The 22,896-nt window shown below is 38.6% G+C and overlaps 1 protein-coding gene across 1 annotated transcript in view; it reads left to right on the top strand.

Moving 5' to 3' along the window:
- Positions 1-22,896, top strand: part of SCP2 (sterol carrier protein 2) — a 56,323-nt gene that overhangs the window by 9,628 nt on the left and 23,799 nt on the right. The window contains exons 2-11 of the mRNA XM_073357672.1: positions 1,263-1,320; positions 2,894-2,965; positions 4,999-5,130; positions 7,186-7,250; positions 10,486-10,612; positions 11,586-11,649; positions 11,934-12,020; positions 12,643-12,793; positions 14,004-14,151; positions 19,857-19,964. Of these exons, the coding sequence (XP_073213773.1) occupies positions 1,263-1,320; positions 2,894-2,965; positions 4,999-5,130; positions 7,186-7,250; positions 10,486-10,612; positions 11,586-11,649; positions 11,934-12,020; positions 12,643-12,793; positions 14,004-14,151; positions 19,857-19,964 (1,012 nt within the window). The remainder of the gene's footprint in view (positions 1-1,262; positions 1,321-2,893; positions 2,966-4,998; positions 5,131-7,185; positions 7,251-10,485; positions 10,613-11,585; positions 11,650-11,933; positions 12,021-12,642; positions 12,794-14,003; positions 14,152-19,856; positions 19,965-22,896) is intronic.

Below are 22,896 nucleotides of genomic sequence, written 5' to 3'. Positions count from 1 at the left end.
ACCTGTGTTAGCATTATCAAAATAAATGTTAGAATACTGGGCTAGATGGACCATTGGTCTGACCCAGTAGGGCCATTCTTATAATAACTTCATAATATCAACTAGAATTCGTAAGTCATACATAAAATCTTTTGCTGACATATTTTATCACTATTTATTAAACGTTTGTATGTAGCACATTCATGTTTGTCTCTTTATAGAGAGAATAAAAGTACAGTCCCTGCTGCAAGACTGAAGGCTAGACATGACTTGACACCTAGGTTATGGTGCATAGTGAGATGACATTAGGCATGGGAAGGGAGGCTTACACAAAATAACATTGAACTTGCTTGCTTTTGAAAGGTACATAGCCATAAAATTGTGTAAAAGGACAAAACCTTTGTCAAAACTTAGTGATGGTTATAAGTTTGGGGGAAGGGATAGCTCAGTGGTTTGAGCACTGGCCTGCTAAACCCAGGGTTGTGAGTTCAATCCTTGAGGGGGCCATTTAGGGATCGGGGGCAAAAATTGGGGATTGGTCCTGCTTGAGCAGGAGGTTGGACTAGATGACCTCCTGAGGTCCCTTCCAACCCTGAAATTCTATGATTCTAAGTACTGTATTAATCAGTGAGAATGAAATTCATCCCCTCTGCGCCTCTCTCCTGTTCACAGATCTGTCTTAACACAGAGCCAAGAACTCCCTGTCCAGTCTCTCCTTTCTGGCCAGTTCAAGGCCAGCACAGAGCACAGCCTTGGTTCTCGGGAGGAGATGAGCCTTGCCTGCATAGTCTTTGTTCATGCTATAGCAGTGGTGTGCAAACTTTTCCAGTCATGCCCCCGCCCTTTACCATTAATTAAATTTGTCTACACTACCCCGGCCCCTGTTAATGCACATGTGAGGCTTCCTCAGCAGCGGAGCTTGGACTGAAGGCAGAGCTGGAGGAGGAACTGGGGATGGGGAGGAGCTGGGGCTAGAGGCAGAGCTGGGATGTGGGTGGAGAGGGAATGAGGGCAGTGGGGGCTGGCCTGGGCCCCACTGCACGCCCCTCCCCCTCCTTGTTCCTCTGCAGCCCCATAGAGGGCATGCCCCACAGTTTGGGGAACACTGTGCTGTATACAGTGTAGTTTCTGTGGAACAATGACTCTGCATGGGCCCTCTACAAGAGGGATTTCACCCTGGGTGTTCAGATATCAAAAAAATAATTTACTCATATGACACTTGAGTGTAGCAATTTGAGCAAAATATCTATATTAAGTTTAAATCTTGTTTTTCTTCCTTCCAGTTTGAAAAGCCTGGTGTGCAGGAAGATTGGGATTACCCTGACATGGCTAAGGAGGCAGGTAATTAACGGCCAAGATGACTTTTAGTTTTAACATTTTTTTTCTGAATTGTGTTATGAGAAAGGGTAAAATACACAAGAACAGGGAAGCAACCAATGAACATTCAAGACAGCAAATTTAAAACCAATGAAATGAAATACTTTTTTACATAGTGCATAATTGACCTGTGGAACTCACTGCCACACAGAATCGAAGCCAAGAACATGGGATTCAAAAATTAATTACAGGTTTCAGGGTAACAGCCATGTTAGTCTGTATTCGCAAAAAGAAAAGGAGTACTTGTGGCACCTTAGAGACTAACCAATTTATTTGAGCATGAGCTTTCGTGAGCTACACCTCACTTGCATCCGATGAAGTGAGCTGTAGCTCACGAAAGCTCATGCTCAAATAAATTGGTTAATCTCTAAGGTGCCACAAGTACTCCTTTTCTTTTTGCAAAAATTAATTAGATATTTAAATAAACAATATCCTGTGTAGTTGCACTTGCTAAAATTAATGTATGTAAGTGATATCAACTTTCATGCATAGGCATACCAGCTGATCACTTAACAGCCAGGAGGAAGAAACTTCTGTTGTTAAAATTATGTACTAATGAAATTTGAACTATGTGGCCCGAGAAAATGTTGGGCATACATCACAGGGCTCAAATATTTATTATATTCCAGCATTATCATCTTATCTTTAGACTTTATGCAGCCATTTTGACACTTTCATTGAAATAATTAGTTATTAGACAAGATTTTCTTGCCTTAATTATACTAGAGCAGGGATCGGCAAACTTGGGCATGTGACCTGCCAGGGTAAGCCCCCTGGCGGGCCGGGCCGGTTTGTTTACCTGCTGCGTCCGCAGGTTTGGCCCATCGCAGCTCCCACTGGCCGCGGTCCGCCGTTCCAGGCCAATGGGGGCTGCGGGAAGGGCAGCCAGCACATCCCTCAGCCCACACCGCTTCCCGCAGCCCCCATTGGCCTGGAGAGGTGAACTGCGGCCAGTGGGAGCTGCGATAGGCCGAACCTGCGGACGCAGCAGGTAAACAAACCAGCTCGGCCCGCCATAGGGCTTACCCTGGTGGGCTGCATGCCAAAGGTTGCCAATCCCTATATTAGAGTCTTCTACAGATTCCTAATATAACAAGTCAGTTAAGATATGTTGTTTCCTCTTTCAAACATAGTGGGCCTTGAAGTTTGTTTCTATAGTGCATGTGTAATACTATTTTTGTATATTGTTTACATAAATGCATACTATGATGTGCCTTTTTATTCAGAGAGATGAAGAATTTATTTTACTAGATTAGCTTCTAAATTTTTGCAGAAATCAGAGCTACATTCAATAAAATATTAATTAGGCTTCTATGGTAGAGGATGAAAAGCTAAGTTTTGTGTGTTCCTCCAGACTGCAGAAATCTGTAAGAGTATATAAGTCTGTCCCTGTGACAATCAATAATGTATTTGCCCTTGATTTAATTTCTTTAATTGCCTCTCTATAAGTTTTGTTTGGATCAGTTTCTCAAAAAATATTTTATTCACTTTTTAAAAGTTTTGACTGCTGGATTTAAAAAAAAAAACCTCTCTCTAGGTCAGAAGGCTTTAGCTGATGCAGGTGTTCCTTACTCAGCAGTGGAGCAGGCATGTGTGGGCTATGTTTATGGTAAGTTAATGTTCCCTGTTTAGAGTGTGAGTTTGCAAACACCCACTTGCTTAACTTTATGCATATGAGGAGTCCCATCAGTGAGAATGAAATTTGTCCCTTCCTATACAAAGCCTAACATCTGCTCCTCCTTCCCCATTCCTGGATCTGCCTTAACACAGAGCCCTGCTTAAAACTATGCACCTGTATAAGTCTTTGCAAGATTAGGGCCTCAGATTTTTAATTCAAGCCATAGAGACCTGTACAGTGTCCAGTTATTTTAATCATTGGTAGATATAGATTTCAAGGAAACGTGGTACATGTGTGAGTATCCTAAGTAGCTCCCATTACAGGATCAGATCCCTACAGTGTTATCTTTTGTGTTTGATCATCTCCAGCACCTTATGTGAGTTGTACACAATCCATACATTCTTATAATTGTTATGGTAATGTCATTCATTGCAGTAGTTTAAATGACAGTATAGTTTTGCCAGCTGGTGCCACCACTGGAGGTTGAGAAGTTATGCTAACCTTGCCTGCAAAGCTAGAACATTACCTTAGATATCAAGTCGGTTTTTTGGGAGGCATTTCTGTTGTTCTTTCTTCCTTATCTTTTCTGTATTTGTCTTCACAGTACTTAAAGATACATCTATACATTTTCTTTTTTGCAGAGCATGTTTGCCCAATTCATCCTAAGCTAGTTGTAGAAAAAGATTAATTATCATTTGGGCAAAGTCAGTCCTCCTTCAAGTACATTATGGAAAGGAAATGGTATAACAGGGAAGTTCAAGAGGAAGGTTAAAATTCTGAGAATTCTTTTCTTAAATCACCCAATTGTGAGTAGACAGTACAACAGACAATGACGTAACTATATAATTAAACTACTTTTATTGGTAACACTTACCACTAAGAAGCCAAACAACATGGCAAAGCTCTCTTTAAAATAAATTAGGCCAAGAAGAGTGAATGTCAAAATACAGTTTTTCAGGGTCATGTTAAAGAGAAGGATACAGGTCAGTGAAGAGCATTTCTGTGACTTTTTTTGTAGTCCTGTAAATAAGTGGCATTTTGTTGATCAAATGAAGAAGAAATAAAGCTAAGGTGATTAAGTTTCTTTGAAGATTTATGTTATATTTTTGTAATCATTAGAAAGTAGCCAAGAACTTTCTTAAAACAAGTAGTTAAAGATATAAATAGAAATACTGCTCAACCTCCTACAGTGAAAAATTAACAAAGAGCTTTGCTACAAATGCTTAGAAACTAAGTAGTTTGTTTTGCCACTTAAGAGCAAAATGGGCATTTTGGGGTCAAGTGAATATTAACACACATTTGCAGCTGGAATTGAAGAAAAGGAAATATACTCCCTAGATAATCACTTTTCAGAATTTTAACCAGCCAGGAAAAGGCAAAGGTAAGCTTGAATCTGAAGAGTTAATTCCTTAGGGTGAAGGAGAGACCTGTCTAGAAAGACATTTGGTAATAAATACTGCCATCTTGTATGTGCCTAAGCATGTAATAGGCAAGCACATGGTCCTTCTAGCTTATTTTAATAGCAACTAATTTCAAATTTCATTTTATTTTAATACAATACTCTTTACAGAAAATTCAACCTGGCACTGCACTTTAACCACCTGTCTTCCAGTAAATGTGTTTGTGATTGACCAGATATGAGCAGAAGAAAAGCTGCTGGGATATTTAGGGAAATGGAGTCCATGCCCTTTGAACACAGCTCAGGTTGACTCTTAACCCCTCATGATGCTTAGTATATGTCTGGGAAACTAACTCCCCTAGTGTCATGAGTGTATGTATCTGGTATTATATTGTAGACTGTTTATTTGTACAGCCTGGCAATAGTGACTGAACCGCTTTATAACAAGATTAAGTGCTATTTTAGCTTACCTGTTGCTATTGGTTGAGTTGGAAAATTGTGCTCTTCAAAGATTTTAGAAGTCTTTTCTAGAATCAAAGTATGGCATTACACTTATGTTGTTGGAATTTTTGCTACTATATGACTACTCTCCACTTTCTTTTAAATGTTTCATCTTTGTATAAAGGTGACTCAACATGTGGTCAGCGGGCTATCTATCACAGTTTGGGATTAACTGGCATTCCTATCATTAATGTTAACAACAACTGTTCCACTGGATCCACTGCTTTGTTCATGGCCCGGCAAGTGATCCAGGGAGGTAAGCCATGTTTGTTTAGAATTAATTAGCATGATGTAATATGTATATTCATTAACTAATTTTGTCAATCACACTCTGAAACAAATGGGGGTGAAAGGGAATAGTATGTTCTCCAAATTTTATAAATTACATTTGTTCAGTTTCCATAAGCAGAGCTACATAAATTCTCTGCCTGCCTCCTCAGACTGGGAAGGGTGATGGGTGTTGCCTAGACTGATCAATTTTGTCATGCCCTGTGTGGGAGTAGGGATTTTTCCATATGGAGTAGATTGCAGGATAGGAGCCTAATACAGTAAGCAACATTGGTTTAAGTAATCTAAAATTGTTTATGAATATACTTTCATTTTTAAGAGTAAAACTTAATGGAAGTGCCAGCATTCATCTTTTTGTTATTCTGCACTTTCTTTACAAAATATTGACAATTTATGTTGGAATTATTAATATTTGAAATTATTCATATGGGAGACCACCAGATACGAATTTAACCATAAATTCTTTTATTAAATCCAGAGGCCAAATGGTATTTTATACAATTGCTCTAAACATGCCTAACAGCCTAAAAATAAGCAGTCAGTACACCCAATACAGGAACAAAGTATTCATAAGCATGTGAGCAGTATATTTACAAATAGGCCAGACCCAGGGCAAATCATCTCATCCTGTCATGCTTCAGCATATTCAGTTAGGGTCTGACAAAGAACCTTCAAATTCCTGGCTCTCTTTATATCCTTCAGTTAACTTACTAGCTTTAGCAAAACACAGTTTGAAGCAGTTTATCCTTGCTGCTTTCCTCCTTCCAAGGCCTTCCTTTCTTATCTCCTCCCCCTGCCTTGCTTACCAGCAAAACAGTGAGAAGGTGTATGCTTATTTCTTTTAAGACAGGTTTTTTTGTCTATTGCAGCTCTTTATTTTATTAGTTACCTTTTGAACTATACTTCCTTCCCACACTACAAGTAATAAGTAATACTACACGGAAAATTCTCTTCGGGCATGGCTACACTGGAAACTTCAAAGCGCTGTCACGGGAACGCTCCCACGGCAGCGCTTTGAAGTGCACGTGTGGAGAGAGCTCTCCCAGCACTCCTGGTAATCCACCTCTGCGAGGGGATTAGCTCCGAGCGCTGGGAGCATGGCTCCCAGCGCTCAGAGCCTGTCTACACTAGTGCTTTAAAGCGCTCAGACTTGCTGTGCTCGGGGGGGTGATTTTTCACATCCCTGAGTCAGCATGTTAGAGCGCTATAAAATGTAAGTGTAGACAAGCCCTTAGTTAAAAGGTGATCTTGGAAAGGAGAGTGCCTTTTTTACCCTTTTTTGGTGTGTAATGATTTTTTTCAAGGGTGTTTTTTTTTTCTGCTTGTGTTTTATACTAGAAATATCAAGTTTTGATTTTCAGTTTAACTGGAATGACTTTTTGGAGAATTGAAACTAGTGGGATTATGGCATCACGAGAGACTGAAACCTTGAATCACTGAGAGCAGAAGGGAGTTTCAGTCAGACTGTTTAAATTTTGTTTTGTTCTGTATTGTGTTAACTTAAATAACTCAAACCCTTGGCTAACACTTTCAGGAAAAACTCTTTGTGAAAGATTCTATATCTATTCCTTTTCAACTGAAGGGTTAGGGAGTTTACACTCCATTTCTCTAGTTCTTCAGGGAGTTCTATAGAACAGAAAGGGAGAGGAGGACACATGATATTCCTGTTATTTCTATAATTAAAAATATTAACCAGGAGTTCCTCTCAATAATTGTATTTCAGTATTTGTGGCTGAGGTGAGAACACTTGGCAATGCTAAAAAATTGATCTTTCAGCATAAAAATAATTATATGGTTTGAAATAAAGAAATCTGATCTTCTCAGGTACATTTCTTATTTGACATCAATAATTTGTGTAACCTCAATACCATTTTCATTCAAACTTGACTCAAATTCAGAAGTGAAGAAAAAGAGGAAGGAAAATATACCAATTTTTGTATAATATTTTTAGCAAAATGCAATTTATAGTACATGATCTTTAGACATTTAGTCATATTTCAAATAATGAAAGCTTTATTTTAAGGTTTGGTAAATTGTGCTTTGGCTCTTGGCTTTGAGAAGATGGAAAGGGGGTCCCTTGAAGTTAAAGTAAGTGTCTTTAAAATATCTGCACCTTTTTTTGAATTCAATCTAGGAGTACAAATGTTTAAAATGTATAAAAGGGTTCCAAATTCCTATGTACACATCGATTAGTTTAAGATATCATCAGATATATTGCGTAAAGTAAATTATCTACATTTCCATCAAAATGTAGACCAAGCTGGATGAGCAAGTATCTCAGAGAGGTGATTAAGAAAAAGCAGAAAGCATACAGGGAGTGGAAGAAGGGAGGGATCAGCAAGGAAAGCTACCTTATTGAGGTCAGAACATGTAGGGATAAAGTGAGACAGGCTAAAAGTCAAGTAGAGTTGGACCTTGCAAAGAGAATTAAAACCAATAGTAAAAGGTTCTATAGCCATATAAATAAGAAGAAAACAAAGAAAGAAGAAGTGGGACCGCTAAACACTGAGGATGGAGTGGAGGTCAAGGGTAATTTAGGCATGGCCCAATATCTAAACAAATACTTTGCCTCAGTCTTTAATAAGACTAAAGAGGATCTTAGGGATAATGGTAGCATGACAAATGGGAATGAGGATATGGAGGTAGACATTACCATATTTGAGGTAGAAGCGAAACTCAGACAGCTTAATGGGACTAAATCGGGGGTCCAGATTATCTTCATCCAAGAATATTAAAGGAATTGGCACACGAAATTGCAAGCCCATTAGCAAGAATTTTTAATGAATCTGTAAACTCAGGGGTTGTACCATATGATCGGAGAATTGCTACATAGTTCCTATTTTTAAGAAAGGGAAAAAAAGTGGTCCAGGTAATTATAGGCCTGTTAGTTTGACATCTGTAGTATGCAAGGTCTTGGAAAAAATTTTGAAGGAGAAGGTAGTTAAGGACATTGAGGTCAGTGGTAAATGGGACAAAATACAACATGGTTTTACAAAAGGTAGATCGTGCCAAACCAACCTGATCTCCTTCTTTGAGAAAGTAACAGATTTTTTTAGACAGGGGAAACGCAGTGGATCTAATTTACCTAGATTTCAGTAAGGCGTTTGATACGGTGCCACATGGGGAATTATTAGTTAAATTGGATAAGATGGGGATCAATAGGAAAATTGAAAGGTGGATAAGGAATTGGTTAAAGGGGAGACTACAACGGGTCCTACTGAAAGGTGAACTGTCAGGCTGGAGGGAGGTTACCAGTGGAGTTCCTCAAGGATCGGTTTTGGGACCAATCTTATTTAATCTTTTTATTACTGACCTCGACACAAAAAGTGGGAGTGTGCTAATAAAGCTTGCGGATGATACAAAGCTGGGAGGTATTGCCAATTTAGAGAAGGACCGGGATATCATACAGGAGGATCTGGATGACCTTGTAAACTGGAGTAATAGCAATAGGATGAAATTTAATAGTGAGAAGTGTAAGGTCATGCATGATTAATAACAAGAATTTTAGTTATAAGCTAGGGATGCATCAATTAGAAGTAACGGAGGAGGAAAAGGACCTTGGAGTATTGGTTGATCATAGGATGACTACGAGCCACCAATGTGATATGGCCGTGAAAAAAGCTAATGTGGTCTTGGGATGCATCAGGAGAGGTATTTCCAGTAGGGATAAGGTTTTAGTACCGTTATACAAGGCACTGGTGAGACCTCACCTGGAATACTGTGTGCAGTTCTGGTCTCCCATGTTTAAGAAGGATGAATTCAAACTGGAACAGGTACAGAGAAGGGCTACTAGGATGATCCGAGGAATGGAAAACTTGTCTTATGAAAGGAGACTCAAGGACCTTGGCTTGTTTAGCCTAACTAAAAGAAGGTTGAGGGGAGATATGATTGCTCTCTATAAATATATCAGAGGGATAAATACCGGAGAGGGAGAGGAATTATTTAAGCACAGTACCAATGTGGACACAAGAACAAATAGATATAAACTGACCACCAGGAAGTTTAGACTAGAAATTAGATGAAGGTTTCTAACCATCAGAGGAGTGAAGTTCCGGAATAGCCTTCCAAGGGAAGCAGTGGGGGCAAAAGATCTATCTGGCTTTAAGATTAAACTCGATAAGTTTATGGAGGAGATGGTATGATGGGATAACATGTTTTGGTAGTTAAATATTCATGGTAAATAGGCCCAATGGCCTGTGATGGGCTATTAGATGGGGTGAGAGCCGAGTTACCCAGGAAAGAATTTTCTGTAGTATCTGGCTGATGAATCTTGCCCATATGCTCAGGGTTTAGCTGATCACCATATTTGGGGTCGGGAAGGAATTTTTCTCTAGGGCAGATTGGAAGAGGCCCTGGAGGTTTTTCGCCTTCCTCTGTAGCATGGGGCACGGGTCACTTGCTGGAGGATTCTCTGCTCTTTGAAGTCCTTAAACTACAATTTGAGGACTTCAATAGCACAGATATAGGTGTGAGGTTTTTTTTGTGGGAGTGGTAGGTGAAATTCTGTGGCTTGCGTTGTGCAGGAGGTCAGACTAGATGATCATAATGGTCCCTTCTGACCTTAAATATCTATGAAAATAGTTAAGGTACCTTTCACAACCATTTATTGGGAAATATAAATGTACAATGTGAAATCTTGTATCCACAGATAAGAGATTAATTTCCCAGTAAATTTATCACTGTTGGAAGACTAAAGTTCAATAGTTCCTAACACTTGCGGTATGTGACCTAGACCAGTGGCTCTCAATCTTTCCAGACTACTGTTCCCTTTTCAGGAGTCTGATTTGTCTTGCGTACCCTCAAGTTTCACCTCACTTAAAAACTACTTGCTTACAAAATCAGACATAAAAATACAAAAAGTGTCATAGCACACTATTACTGAAAAATTGCTTACTTTCACATTTTTACCATATAATTATAAAAGAAGTCAATTGGAATATAAATCTTGTACTGATATTTCGGTTGTGGGGGGGGGAGAGGAAGAAGAGAAGCCAATTCTTCTGACTCCTTGTCCCATGCTGAATCCAGTAGACCCTAAATGCCTCCTGGGCATTTTTTAAGGGCTTCAATAAGTCCTTTTCCCGCCCCACCTCCCTATAACGCAGTTGCTGACTATCTTCTGCTTATCTGTCCTTTCTTACAAGTAAGCAAGTTATTGAAATTTCAAAATACCCTACTTGGGCAGAGTGCTGTCCTGTTACAAGAGAGATTCTCTTTTTCTCAAAGTCCATTATATTTTTGCAGCAATACTGTAGTTTATAAAGGAAAGGGATAATTTACCTTAAACTTGTCAGTTGCTTAATTTACAACTTTTTATTTTTAGTTCCCGAACAGGACAAATCCACTAGATAAACACACAGAAATGATGATAAACAAACATGGCTTTTCTGCTGCTCCAGTAGCCGTACAGTTCTTTGGAAATGCTGGAAAAGAACATATGGAGAAATATGGTACTGTTCAAACTTGTGGGGAAAAATCCTATTGCAGAATAAAGTATTAGGCGAAGAAAAGTGAAAAATTTGTTTGGGAGCTTAGTTATAAAACGTTATTCCATGACTTCCTTTTCACCAGGTACAGTAACTTGCCATACCCAACATCCACAACTAATAGTGTTGGGAAAGGGGAATCTTGATCAAGGGATATTTTCAGAAAAGTGGATTCATGGGGTGGAGTTAAGCTTGTGGTGTATACTCTATGCTGTACAGTAGTTGTGGTAGTGGTAAGGTTTGTGCCTGTATAGGAGGCTTAATTTTTAATTTATTTGGTTTTGTGCTTGGTACGGATATGTGTAGCAACTATAACTGTTTTACGACAACTTTTTTGCATTAGTCATTTCTCAGTTTACATTCTCAAAGTACCACCATTGCAATTCCTTCAGTTCTCACCAACCAAAGGAATAGCAGTCCCATAATTGCTTCTAAAACTTAGTCTCTTATTTGGCAGCACATATTCCTGCCAGATGAACTATTGGACATCTCGTATTTAAAATTTATTTCAGACGATTTATGGAAATAATTTAGAAGACAAATGTTTCAATATAATTAAATTACTGTGCAGTGGACAAATAGTAATATATGAACATATCTCTGTTCAAATTTGGCTAAAAATTGATTGCTGTTAGCCTCTTTTGTATTTTCTATGTGTCTGTTAATGACAACACCATGCGTTAAATATCTAAGTTGGACATTTTATCTGCTGGAATTCAGCCAGTTTTAAATAATCTCATATCTAGTAATTGAAACATTTACTGACCCAAACCCAGTTGTATTGCAAAGAATCCTTAATATAATGGATCTGTTATAACAGAGATTTTAGAGCTAGTGCCATAAGAATTTGAAATGAATACAGCATCCCTATCACTTGTTAATAAGTCTGTGAGAAAATATTACAGCCTCTCAGTATAGCTTAACTTTTTTCTTTCAGGGACAAAACCAGAACACTTTGCAAAAATTGCATGGAAGAATCATAGCCATTCAACTAACAACCCGTGAGTGCAATATTGTACTTTGGTAATGAAAATATAGCAAGAAAACCAAATTTGAAAGAGATCCTGTATTGCACAACAGTAAAATTCAAAACTTTTAAAAAGCATAAAATAGACAAGACACTTTCCATTCTATACAATGGGAACAATACTCCAATATAAATTCTTTGTTCAGTGCCTTACACTTTGTAAAATTACAGTATGAAAGCAATACAGTGGGTATAGCTATGATTAATATGTCTTCTTCCTAAGGTTATGCTAAAATAAGATACGTTTGTTTTTCCTAGGTTTTCCCAGTTCCAGAAGAAGTACAGTTTAGATCAAGTGTTGCAGTCTCGCAAAATTTATGATTTTTTGACTGTTTTACAGTGTTGGTAAGAACAGGAGTTTGATACTGTGTAGAAATAAATGCTGAAGCACTTTATATTAAAAAAACAAACTTTAATTTGCCACTGGATTATAAACTGTAGACTTTTTTCAAATGCTGTACCATCTGTCTTCAGAGTATGAAATGCATTTTATAAATTAAAATTTAAATAAAACAAAATTCAGCCCATTTTGCTCTAACTTTAACTAGATAATCCTTAAACTATACCTCACTAGACAAAAGTATACCTCATTTTCCTGTTTTCATGTATTTCTCTGGCCCTGCATATCAGTGCATTTCTGCTGCTGTTTAACAAGGTTTTTCCCTCACTGCTGCCTTTCCTGTCCGTCCATGAAAGAGATTTTCCAAAGTCAGCACTGTTTCTAATAGAAATTTGAGCAATATGCTATTTTAATTGAAGAAATCTGTTTCAATAAAAGATTTTGCTAGAAGAGATCAGCCAGCTTTTTGATGGAAAGGTCAAGGTGATGTCAGCAAACCCCTTTGGAATAGTTTATGGATCTAATTTGGTTGCATATCAATGACTACTGCCACAAATAGCGCTCTTTTTCTGGAAAACCATTGTTAATTGTGTGCAATGAGTAAATAATTCTTTTATGTTCAATTAGCCCAACATCTGATGGAGCTGCAGCTGTGGTTTTAGCGAATGAGGAATTTGTGAGAAAACATGGATTGGAGTCAAAAGCGGTGGAAATTGTGGCCCAAGAGATGGTCACTGATCTTTCAAGTACATTTGAGGAGAATAGTTGTATTAAGGCGGTAGGTTTAAAATTTTGCTTTTCCTCTGCTCCCCACTTTGATCCTAATACTACTACAGATGTTTCCATGATAAAAATATCCAGATAGCAGGTGCATTGCACTTCACTATGAAGTAAAAATAAACTATGTACTGTATACTTAAAAAAAAGTTCTAGGACAAAAGTTACATCTGTGGAATAATGCTAAGAAAACAGTTTTTATATGTGTTTATGTACGTATAGGTATTAAGTGTAGGATTGTAAAAAGTTTAGTGTTACGCTGCACTTTTTCACATGGTTTAAAACATACAAATTGTGAGACAGATGCAGCATTGAATAATCTGTTTGTGACTTGAACACATGTATCTAGTTTTCCTTCTCTTCTACAGCAGGGTTATGAACCTGAAAACCACGTAACCATCAATGTGTGGTGGTTATGTCATTCATAGGTATAATTGCTAGTTTGATTAACTTAAACCAGAGATAGGCCTAAACTGCAAAGTTTGGATGCAGAGCCAAGTTTTCTCAAAAGTTTGGGTTATTTGCATCTATAGTTCTAGTATGAGTTTGACTATTGTAATTAAGGACCAAATTCTGTCCTTTGTTGCATAGGTCAATGGAGCTGTGACAGTTTTCACCATCTGGGAATCTACCACATAATATTCAACCTCATTGATGTCAGTGGGGTTGCACAGGGGTAACTGAGGGCCAAATTCAGCCCAGTAGGTGCAAATCAAATTAATGCATTCCAGACAGTCTGATTTAGAAAATATTGAATATTAGCATTAAAGTCAAAGATGGCTGGCAGCAGAGGTACAGATTACTAGCTAAATAGAGATTTGAGGCCAAACTTTCAACTGGCATAAGCATTTGCAATTCTTCGGACATCTATGGAATTGTGCCCAATTATACCAGCAGCATATCTTGCCCTTAATGATGAAATAAAATTTTGGCTGAGTATACTATTACATGTGGGAAGAAGGAGTGGAGGAGGAACAGAGAGGAGCCATCACTTAGAATGTTCCTGCAATGAAGTTTAGAATCTCTGATTTCTTGCTGCAAAATTATGCCACATAATGGTAATCTGTTCTAATATTAATGTGCCTTGTACTGCAGTCTTAGATTTCCATCACTTATAGGCCAGCTCACTTACAGCATTCGTTCCGGTCACAATTAGCAGATGAGCGTAGTCTAAAGTCTTGAGCTGTGTAACTCACAATTTGTTGTTGTAGGTTGGCTATGATATGAGTAAAGAAGCTGCGAAAAGATGTTTTTCCAAAGCAGGTCTGAAACCTACAGATGTGGATGTGATTGAGCTCCATGATTGTTTCTCATCTAATGAGCTTGTTACTTATGAAGCTTTAGGACTTTGTCCTGAAGGTAATAACATTAATGAAGAATTTTAGTTTATTAAAATGGACAACATTAAACATGTCTTGTAACTTTAGTGTTTGTTACAAATGCTATTACTGCTTCATTGCATGAATCTGTCCTGTATGGTAAGAACATTATTCTGTAACTTCATAAGGATGAAGAAAAGCAAAATATTAATAAGTCATAAATATATTGTAAAAACTGTAATTGGACAAATGACTCCATTTAGACTACCACATGAATATCAGAAGGCAAATTAATGCATCCCAGATACATGGTGCAAAAAATCATGTGGTTAGCAAGTTGCAGGGGGAGAGTTGACCCACTTTCCTCCCTCTTATTTGTGTCTCAGCTTCAGGTCCCCTTCTTTTCAGCTGCTCAAGTTCTTGTTCCCTGTTCCTAGACTTTTATTCATTTATCCTAGATTTTGGTCTGCTTCCTTCCAACTTCTGCTGTGGCCAGTTGATCTTGCTACTTCTCAACCTTCTTAACACCATTGGTGCTTCCCTGCTGTTTCCAGTGGCAATGTTAGGTTGCTATGAACTAATTTTCTGGCTAGTGTGAGTAAACACAGTGGGTTTTTTTCAATTTTTCTTTCACACTTAATTCCCAGATGCACTTAGTCAACATTTATAGTTTAAAAAAATCCACCAACACTTAGGAAGGTGTATTGAATTGGAAAATTTTGGGGCTACAAAATTAGAAATCTCCTAAAAGGTGTCTCCTATTCTAACATCTTAGTTTTCCATCAGTTTTCTGACTATGCATTAACATTTTGTATTTAAGGTAAGACCTTAAATTTTATGTTCTAGTGTTTTTTTACTTAAGGGATTTGAACAAGAAGCACTGACTATAGATTTAAACCAATCATACAGCAAAGTAAATTTCAAATAAAGCCACATAAAAGATAGCTTTGCTGATAAGTTGTTTCAGAAATATTCACAAAGAATAAAGGAGGGACTCAGTCTCAGATATGATTTTTTTTTTCTTGATTCCAAATACAATACATCCAGAAGCCTTTGAAAAGGTCCCACACAAAGGTTCTTAAGCAAAGTAGGCAATCACAGCAGAAGAGGGGGAAGATCCTCTCATTGGGTCAATAACTGGTTAAAAGACAGGAAACAAAAGGTAGGAATAAATGGTCAGTTTTCACAGTGGAGAGAGGTAAATAGCAGAGTTTCCCCAAAGATCTATATTGTAACTAGTGCTGTTCAACATATTCATAAGTGATCTGTAAAAAGGGGTAAACAGTGAGGTGACAAAGTTTGCAGATGATACAAAACTACTTAAGATAGTTAAGTTCAAAGCAGACTGTGAAGAGTTACAAAGGGATCTTACTGAACTGGGTGACTAGGCAACAAAATGGCAGATGAAATTCAGTGTTGCTAAATGCACAGTAGTGAACATCAGAAAACATAATCCAAACTATATATACAAAATGATGGGTTCTAAATTAGCTGTTTACACTCAAGAAAGAGATCTTGGAGTCCACAATGATTGTTCTCTGAAAACATTGGCTCAGTGTGCAGCTGCAATCAAAAAAGCTAATAGGAAGAAAATTTAGGGGAAAAAATAGAAAATAAGACAGAAATTATCAAAATGCTACTATATATATCTGTGGTATGCCCACACCTTGAATGCTATGTGCAGGTCTGGTCACCCCATCTCAAAAAGATATATTAAAATTGGAAAATTTACAGAAAAGGGCAACAAAAATGATTAGGGGTATAGCACAGCTTCCATATGAGGAGAGATTAAAAAGACTGGGATTGCTCATTTTAGAAAAGAGACCACTAAGGGGGATATGATAGAGGTCTATACAATCATGAATGGTGTGGAGAAAGTGAATAGGGAAGTGATATTTACCCCTTTACATGACACAAGCGTGATGCTGGCAGGCCAGGTGCCAGCTCATGCCAAGGCCCCTAGGCCTCACTGAACACTTACAAATGCATAGCTTGAAAGCAGTCTTGTTTACCTGTGTGTTAGCATTATGAAAATAGATATTAGATTTATAACAATGTGCTTAGTGTTTAGACTTTATGGAATGCTTATAAGATGCTGCATGTATATCAGTATCCTGTGTCATAAGGTAATGTTACAGAGCAAACATTTAAACTATAAAAATGTTTGACTGTAAATTCCCCACAGTTACTGGAGAAGCATTGCCAAGTGTGAAATATTAGTTTACCCCAAGAAGTATCATCTCCTGCCCATCAGGAAGGACTAGTGCATTGAAATGAGCCATTGTTGAACAAAGACTTTGTTGATTGTTCCCCCCCACTCACCTATATGCAGAATCAGCTTGGATTCTGGGGTGAGTGTGGATAAAAATGTCTGACAAGGAGAAGCTGTGTCTCTTTATGCTGTTTGAACTCTGAGGGGAAAAGATTCCTAGACATAAGCAAGAGATCCCCAAGCTGCTTGGCTTGGGTTAGCCCCAAAGGATATAAAAGCTTGCTTATTATAGAAGCTTCTATTATCTTTTGAATTTAAGATTGTACCACATTTGTCTATGTATGCTTACCTGCTTTAATCTTGTAAATAATTCTGTTTTCTTAGTTAATAAATCTTTAGTTAGTTTATTATAGGATTGGCTACAGGTGTTGTCCTTAGTTTGAGATCTGAGTACAATTGACCTAGAGTAAGTGACTGGTCCTCTGGGACTGGGACCTGAACATGTAAAGATGGTCACTTTACATTTTTGGTGTAAAGTGACCATCTATCACATAGTTCAGCTTGCCTGGATGGCAAGATAAACTGGAATGCCCAAGGGGACTGCCGGTGACTCCGTGGTAAGACTGTTATAGTCCTTTAGGAGTTCACACTTGTTACTGGATTGGTGAAATCTAATTATAGAACATACAGCTAGTTTGGGGTTTCTGCTCTGCTTTTGATAGTCTGTCCTGAGTTTGGCACTCAGTCTTGAGCCACTCCAGACAGCGTGACAACAACAATCAGGGGTCACACAATGAAATTAATAGGCAACAGTTTAAAACAAGTGTAAGGAAGTACTTCGCACAGTCAGCCTGTGGAACTCATTGCCATAGGATGTTGTGAAGGCCAAAAATATAACATTGTTTTAAAAAAAGGATAAGATAAGTTCACGGAGGATACGTCCATCACTGGCTACTAGCCAAGATAGTCAGGGTCACAACCCCATGTTCTGGATGTTCCTAAACCTCTGACTGCCAGAAGCTGTGACTGGACAATAGGGGATGGATTACTCGATGATTGTTCTGTTCTGTTCATTCTCTGAAGTAGATGGCACTGGCCACTGTTGGAAGACAGGATACTGGGCTTGATGGACTGTTGGTCTGACCCAGCATAGCTTTTCTAATGTTCTTATGTTCAAAATATGTTGAACTATTACATTTCAGATTTTAAAAAGTTCAGCTTTTAAACATATTATTGGTTTTTCAAACATTGAATTAAAAAGTTGAGAACATCCTCTGTGAATCATTTCCTGAAAAATAGCATGATTTTACTTACACACCACTAGGTGATGTATAGTCTTATTTATGAACAGTCAAACTGAGATTGGGGATTCAATAAAAAGGCCTGCAAGAATTTAGACTCAAGATTTTTAACTGAACGAAACTTTAAAAAGGTCTCTTCCTCTGTCCTTTTCTTCTTACTGTCCCTTCCCTTTCTCTGACTTGTTCCTTTATACCACATTATTATTTGCTGGGTCTCTGTGGCACCAGTAGCAGCAAAAGTGGTTGCAGTCATTTTCTATTTATTTAGATATGTACACTCATTAGTAAAAAGAAGCACCCGCTCTTTGTTCTACATCTGTCATGGTGCACCTAGAAAATGCAACACACTGCTCCCATGACTCCCATTTGGTCAATTATTAACTTATAACTCAGTAGCATATCTTGTATGCCTTTTTTCTTTGTGTTCTAATCAATTTCACTCTTCAGTCAATATCATGAGAATATGTTTCTTTACCTTCTTACACCATGAGAGCTCTTCAGTGGGGAAAATTGCTTAATCCAAATGAACATGATTATTTGTTCACCCCTATGAATCAAAATCTGGCACTTCATGTGGTTTGTGTTTGTTGAATACTGAAACTGTTAAGTAAGAATGTATGTATTTAAAAGTGTTGAGTATGCAGCATGCCAATAACTGCCATTAATATTACTGCTTTCAGAGTTGTAGCCATATTCGTCCCAGGATATGAGAGATACAGTGGAGGAGGTAGTATCTTTTATTGGATCAACTTCTGTTGGTGAAAGAGACAAGCTGTTGAGCTACGCACACCTCTTCTTCAGGTTGTGTAGCTCAAAAGCTGGTCCTTCACTCTTTGGGCAGTTTTGTGCCAAAATATGAGAAATTCTGCTCACAGTATTTTAAAATTCTGCAAATTTTATTTGTCAAAATAACACTGTATAATCACACCAGTTTCAATTATTTTGGTAATTTATTTCAAAATATCTGTCAGCAAGTATGTCTGTAACAATAGACACCCACACAAATTCCCCCAGGAATAGAGTTAAAGAAACCCCTACGACAATTCAGTACTTGCTTCTCTGTCCCCTCTCACACAGAACCCAGCCAGGGGGCAAAGGAGTCATGCCCCCTTACCCCCAGAGCCCAGCCATGAGCCCCCCAACCCAGATACTCATACCCCTTTGCTCCCAGAGCCCAGCTATGCCCCCTCCCCAGCTAGGGTTGCCAATTTTGGTTGGACATATTCCTGGAGGTTTCATCACGTGACATACTATTCAATTAAAGATTAATCTTTAATTCTTGGAGACTTCAGGATAGTCCTGGATGGTTGGTAACCCTACCCCCAGCCCATACACTCATAATCTCCTCCCATCCAGAGCCCAGCCGTGGGGCCCTCCCTGGCCCAGACACTCACACCACCTTGCCCTCAGAACCCAGCTGCGCCCCCACCCCCAGCCCAGGCACTCACAGACCCTACCCTTCTAGAACCCAGGGATCCAGAAGCAGAAACAGCCTAATGTTGGGTCGCAGGCTTGCAGTTTCCTGCGTGCCACCACCTCTTTTCTTCCAGGTGTGATGGGAACTGCAGCTCCTGGGAACCCTCCAGTTCCCTCCCCTCCCTCAAGGCCTTGTTTTCTATTTGCGAGGTGGGCTCTGCTGGGTCCAGCAGCCCTAGTGGCACCCAACATCTCTGCAGCCCATTTCTGTGGAGGGAAAAAGGAAATTCTGCATGCCCAACATTAATTTCTGCAAAATTCTTCATTGTGCAGTGGTGTAGAATTCCCCCAGGAGTATTTCGTTCACTAACAGAAATTGGTCCAATAAAAGATATTCCCCCACCCACCTTATGTCTCATTAGTATTACTGCAAGTTGTGATTTCAAGTGAAAAACATAACAGTATCTGTAATGACTGACTGCTCCTTTTCAGGAACATTTGCTCTTTTCATTATAATTTTACCAATTATTAATTTAATTATTGTATAAATTGAAAAGCTTATATAGTGTACTAAAATATATATTTGGTGGGCAACGGAAGCAAATTAACACCTATTGTCCAAACAGTGTAAGCAGTTAATGTTCATATCCTTTGGTTATTTCACATGTGTGTTCCAAAAGTTTTATGCACTACAATTTTCTGGTTTTGGCTGACTCAAAATATGCAATAATATCCAGAAGTAACAGTAAGGTTTAAAAATGTACCAGAAGATGACTTTTTTTCAGCTATTTTCCCTTTTTCAATTACTATTTATAGGAAGAGCTGGGGAGCTGATTGATAGAGGAGACAATACTTATGGTGGAAAATGGGTGGTAAACCCCAGTGGTGGTTTGATTTCAAAAGGGCATCCATTGGGTGCCACAGGTAAGGCAAATATAGAATTTGTATTTCTAATGATTTTGAGGTCTGCATGTGGAAACTGGCAGTTTCTCCATCAGGTTCTGATGATATCCATGATTTATGAATGGTGAAATAATTGTGCAGAAGGAGTGCTGGGGTCTGAGAATATAATGTCTGTCTAGTGACTTCCAGTATGTAAGAAATTATTTTGCTATTGGTTGTTTTTTTCACTTACAAAGGTTAAAATACTCTCTTGACTTTGTGTTTTATGCAGCATGCGGTTTACTCTTAATGTTTTCCATCTTTGAGCTATGAATATGAATTTTGTATTTGTCATATTCATTTCACTAGTTAACTAAATTAATAGTTCAAATAGAGGATGCTAGGTGACATAACTTCTGCTTAAATTAAAAGTGAATTTTTTAAAAAAGGAGTGGGCTAGAATTTGTTTTTCTTAATTAAAATAAAATCCATTTTCACTTGATTTAAAATGTCTAAGTAGCTAGGCGTACAGGGGTATTTTGCACAGACCTAATTATCTGTCTGGAGAGAGCAAACGTGTTCAAGAGAAAGTTCATGTTGTTGACAAAGCATACGGAGTTAAGATATAATTTTTTTCTTTCAAGACCTGAGTACTTTTTCTTTAAGTTTCAATAGACTACACTAAGAATACATTTTTGTACTTTGCAGAATACTTGAATATACAGTTTACATTGACATATAAACATTTTTCTGTTTTAGAGACTACTCCAATCAAAATCAAGCTATTAGTTTTAAAATGTGGTAGTTTTATTTTATATACAAAGTCTGTCTCCAGCTGCCTGTTCAGAGAAAGGGATTCAAAGTAGTTGATGTGAATATTATCTTCTGCATTATATAATATGTCCGCTGAAGACTTTTATGTTCATGCAGTAATTTAAATCTCAACCTTCAAGCAACTTTCTCAAGCATTCCTTCCAGTTTCGTACTTCAGCAATCTTTCTCAGAAGCTAAATATCTGTGGTTTTAGAAGTGCCATTTTAGCAAGACATATTCCAACTTCTTTTTTTCAAAAATAATTTCAGTTTAAGACCATCTGTAATTTCTCTCAGTATTGCCACAATTTAATGGATTTCATTAGACATTTTCCATATGTATATAGGAAAGTATACTGCACATAACATAATAAGATGTGATTATATCGTACCCATGTGTTTCCCATAATATACGTTTATTCATAAATGCTGTAACACTTCTTTGAAGAGCTATTCAGTTATAATTTAAATGTAAGCTGCTTAAAATGTAAATCTTTAACCAATGTCTGTGGTGTTATATGATGAAGAGTCAGGCTGGCATTGAACTTTGTACTTAACTTTTTACTGACCTGTGAACTTCATTTTTCTTTTGACCTGCATATATTTGGATCTATTTGGGACAATCCTTACCTTAAACACTAGTTAACACTTCATGGTGTACTTGAAGTATTGTTTCAATTCAATTTAGAATGAATTATGATTTTAAAAGGAAATCATCCACCACCACTGGTAAAAGTGTGGAGAACCCATCAGATTTTTGATAAAGCCTTGAAATCCTATATGGGTAATTTTGCTTCTCACTGAGCCAGTTGGTCATTTCTGGAAAAAACTCTAAAGGCTTTTTAGAAATTACATGTGTATTCTCTGCTGATTTGCTATTTAATATAGTATGTTTTAACTTTCAGCAATATTGTTAACTGAGAATTTTTCTAATATTGATTTTGGATGTGCCAACTTAGATGATTAGGTGTTATGTTTTTCTTCGAGTGATGATCCCTATGTGGATTCCAAACATGGATCCACATACGCTGGAACCAGAACGGTTCATAGTAGTATCCGTTAACCCACACGTGCATCGTGCATTGACCTCATGGTGCATCTGAGGCTTTAAGAGGCTAAGCAGGTTGACACTGCTCCAGTTCCTTCTTGCTGCTGTATGGCCAGAGTCGGAACCCCTGTTCCTCAGTGCTCTTAGCTTACCAAGAGAGCTGTTCTTTGATTGTTGTCTGTAGATAGTTTTTATTAGTTGTATATGGTTGTCCATTAGTTAGCTAGGTTTCCTTTGTTGGACTGTGCCCTGGCAAGCCAGTTTTAAATACAGTGCTTCATGCCCATGGTCCTTCTCTGTGAGTGACGAGCACCAATGTTGTCTGTATTGCTTGGGCAAAGCTCATGTTGCCACCCGCTGCTCCATCTGGCACTCTTTCCCGGCTTGGCCTCGAGAGGCCAGAGAACTTCACCTCTGCAAGTGTCGTATGGAGGAGGTAATGTGACCATGTGCACAACTGGATCCAGGACCGACAGATGCATCAGAATGGTGCTTCATACCGGCGGTGAGCTCCTCCCTGGGCCCTTCCCAGCCGGCACCAGAGGCACCACCGCTACTGCCCAAGACCCACCATACTCATAAGAGGCACAGCTGTGGACATAAGGGTGGCTCCCTGATGGGGACTGCCTCTAAACACATCATTGCTTCCCCGAGCTGTGCTAGGTTGGATGAGAAGTGTTGCATCAACCTGGATGCTCCAGCAACAAAAAGTCCCAATCAGCGCATAAGTCCAAGCACCGCGCTCCATCGGCCCTGCCACTGGCCACAGTGAGTGGCCTGCTGCTGTCACCTCCAGCTCTGTCCACTCCACGGGGACGTCTGGACTTGCATGCCCAATCCTACATACATCAGGGCACTTGTCCCCTCTCATGCCAATGGCTGAACTGATGTTGCCATATGCCAGCTCCTGTCCATGCTCCCAGCGTCTCGTTGCTCCCAGAATGCCGTCTCCCGCAGATGATCCCCTTCTCCTTCAGCATCCTGCTCCACTCAACCTCTCTCCTCCAGGCCCTTCCACAGAGGAACCTCTTTTGCTCTTGGACCATCCGGCTTTATTTCATCCCACACTGACGGTTCTGACGACTCTGCCTCTATTGGACTTGTCTTCCGCCTC

The sequence above is a fragment of the Lepidochelys kempii genome, chromosome 8, assembly GCF_965140265.1.
Source record: "Lepidochelys kempii isolate rLepKem1 chromosome 8, rLepKem1.hap2, whole genome shotgun sequence".
In the NCBI taxonomy this organism is placed as follows: Eukaryota; Metazoa; Chordata; order Testudines; family Cheloniidae; genus Lepidochelys; species Lepidochelys kempii.
Note: the sequence above shows the minus strand (reverse complement) of the source record. Positions and strands in the feature narration are given on the sequence as shown.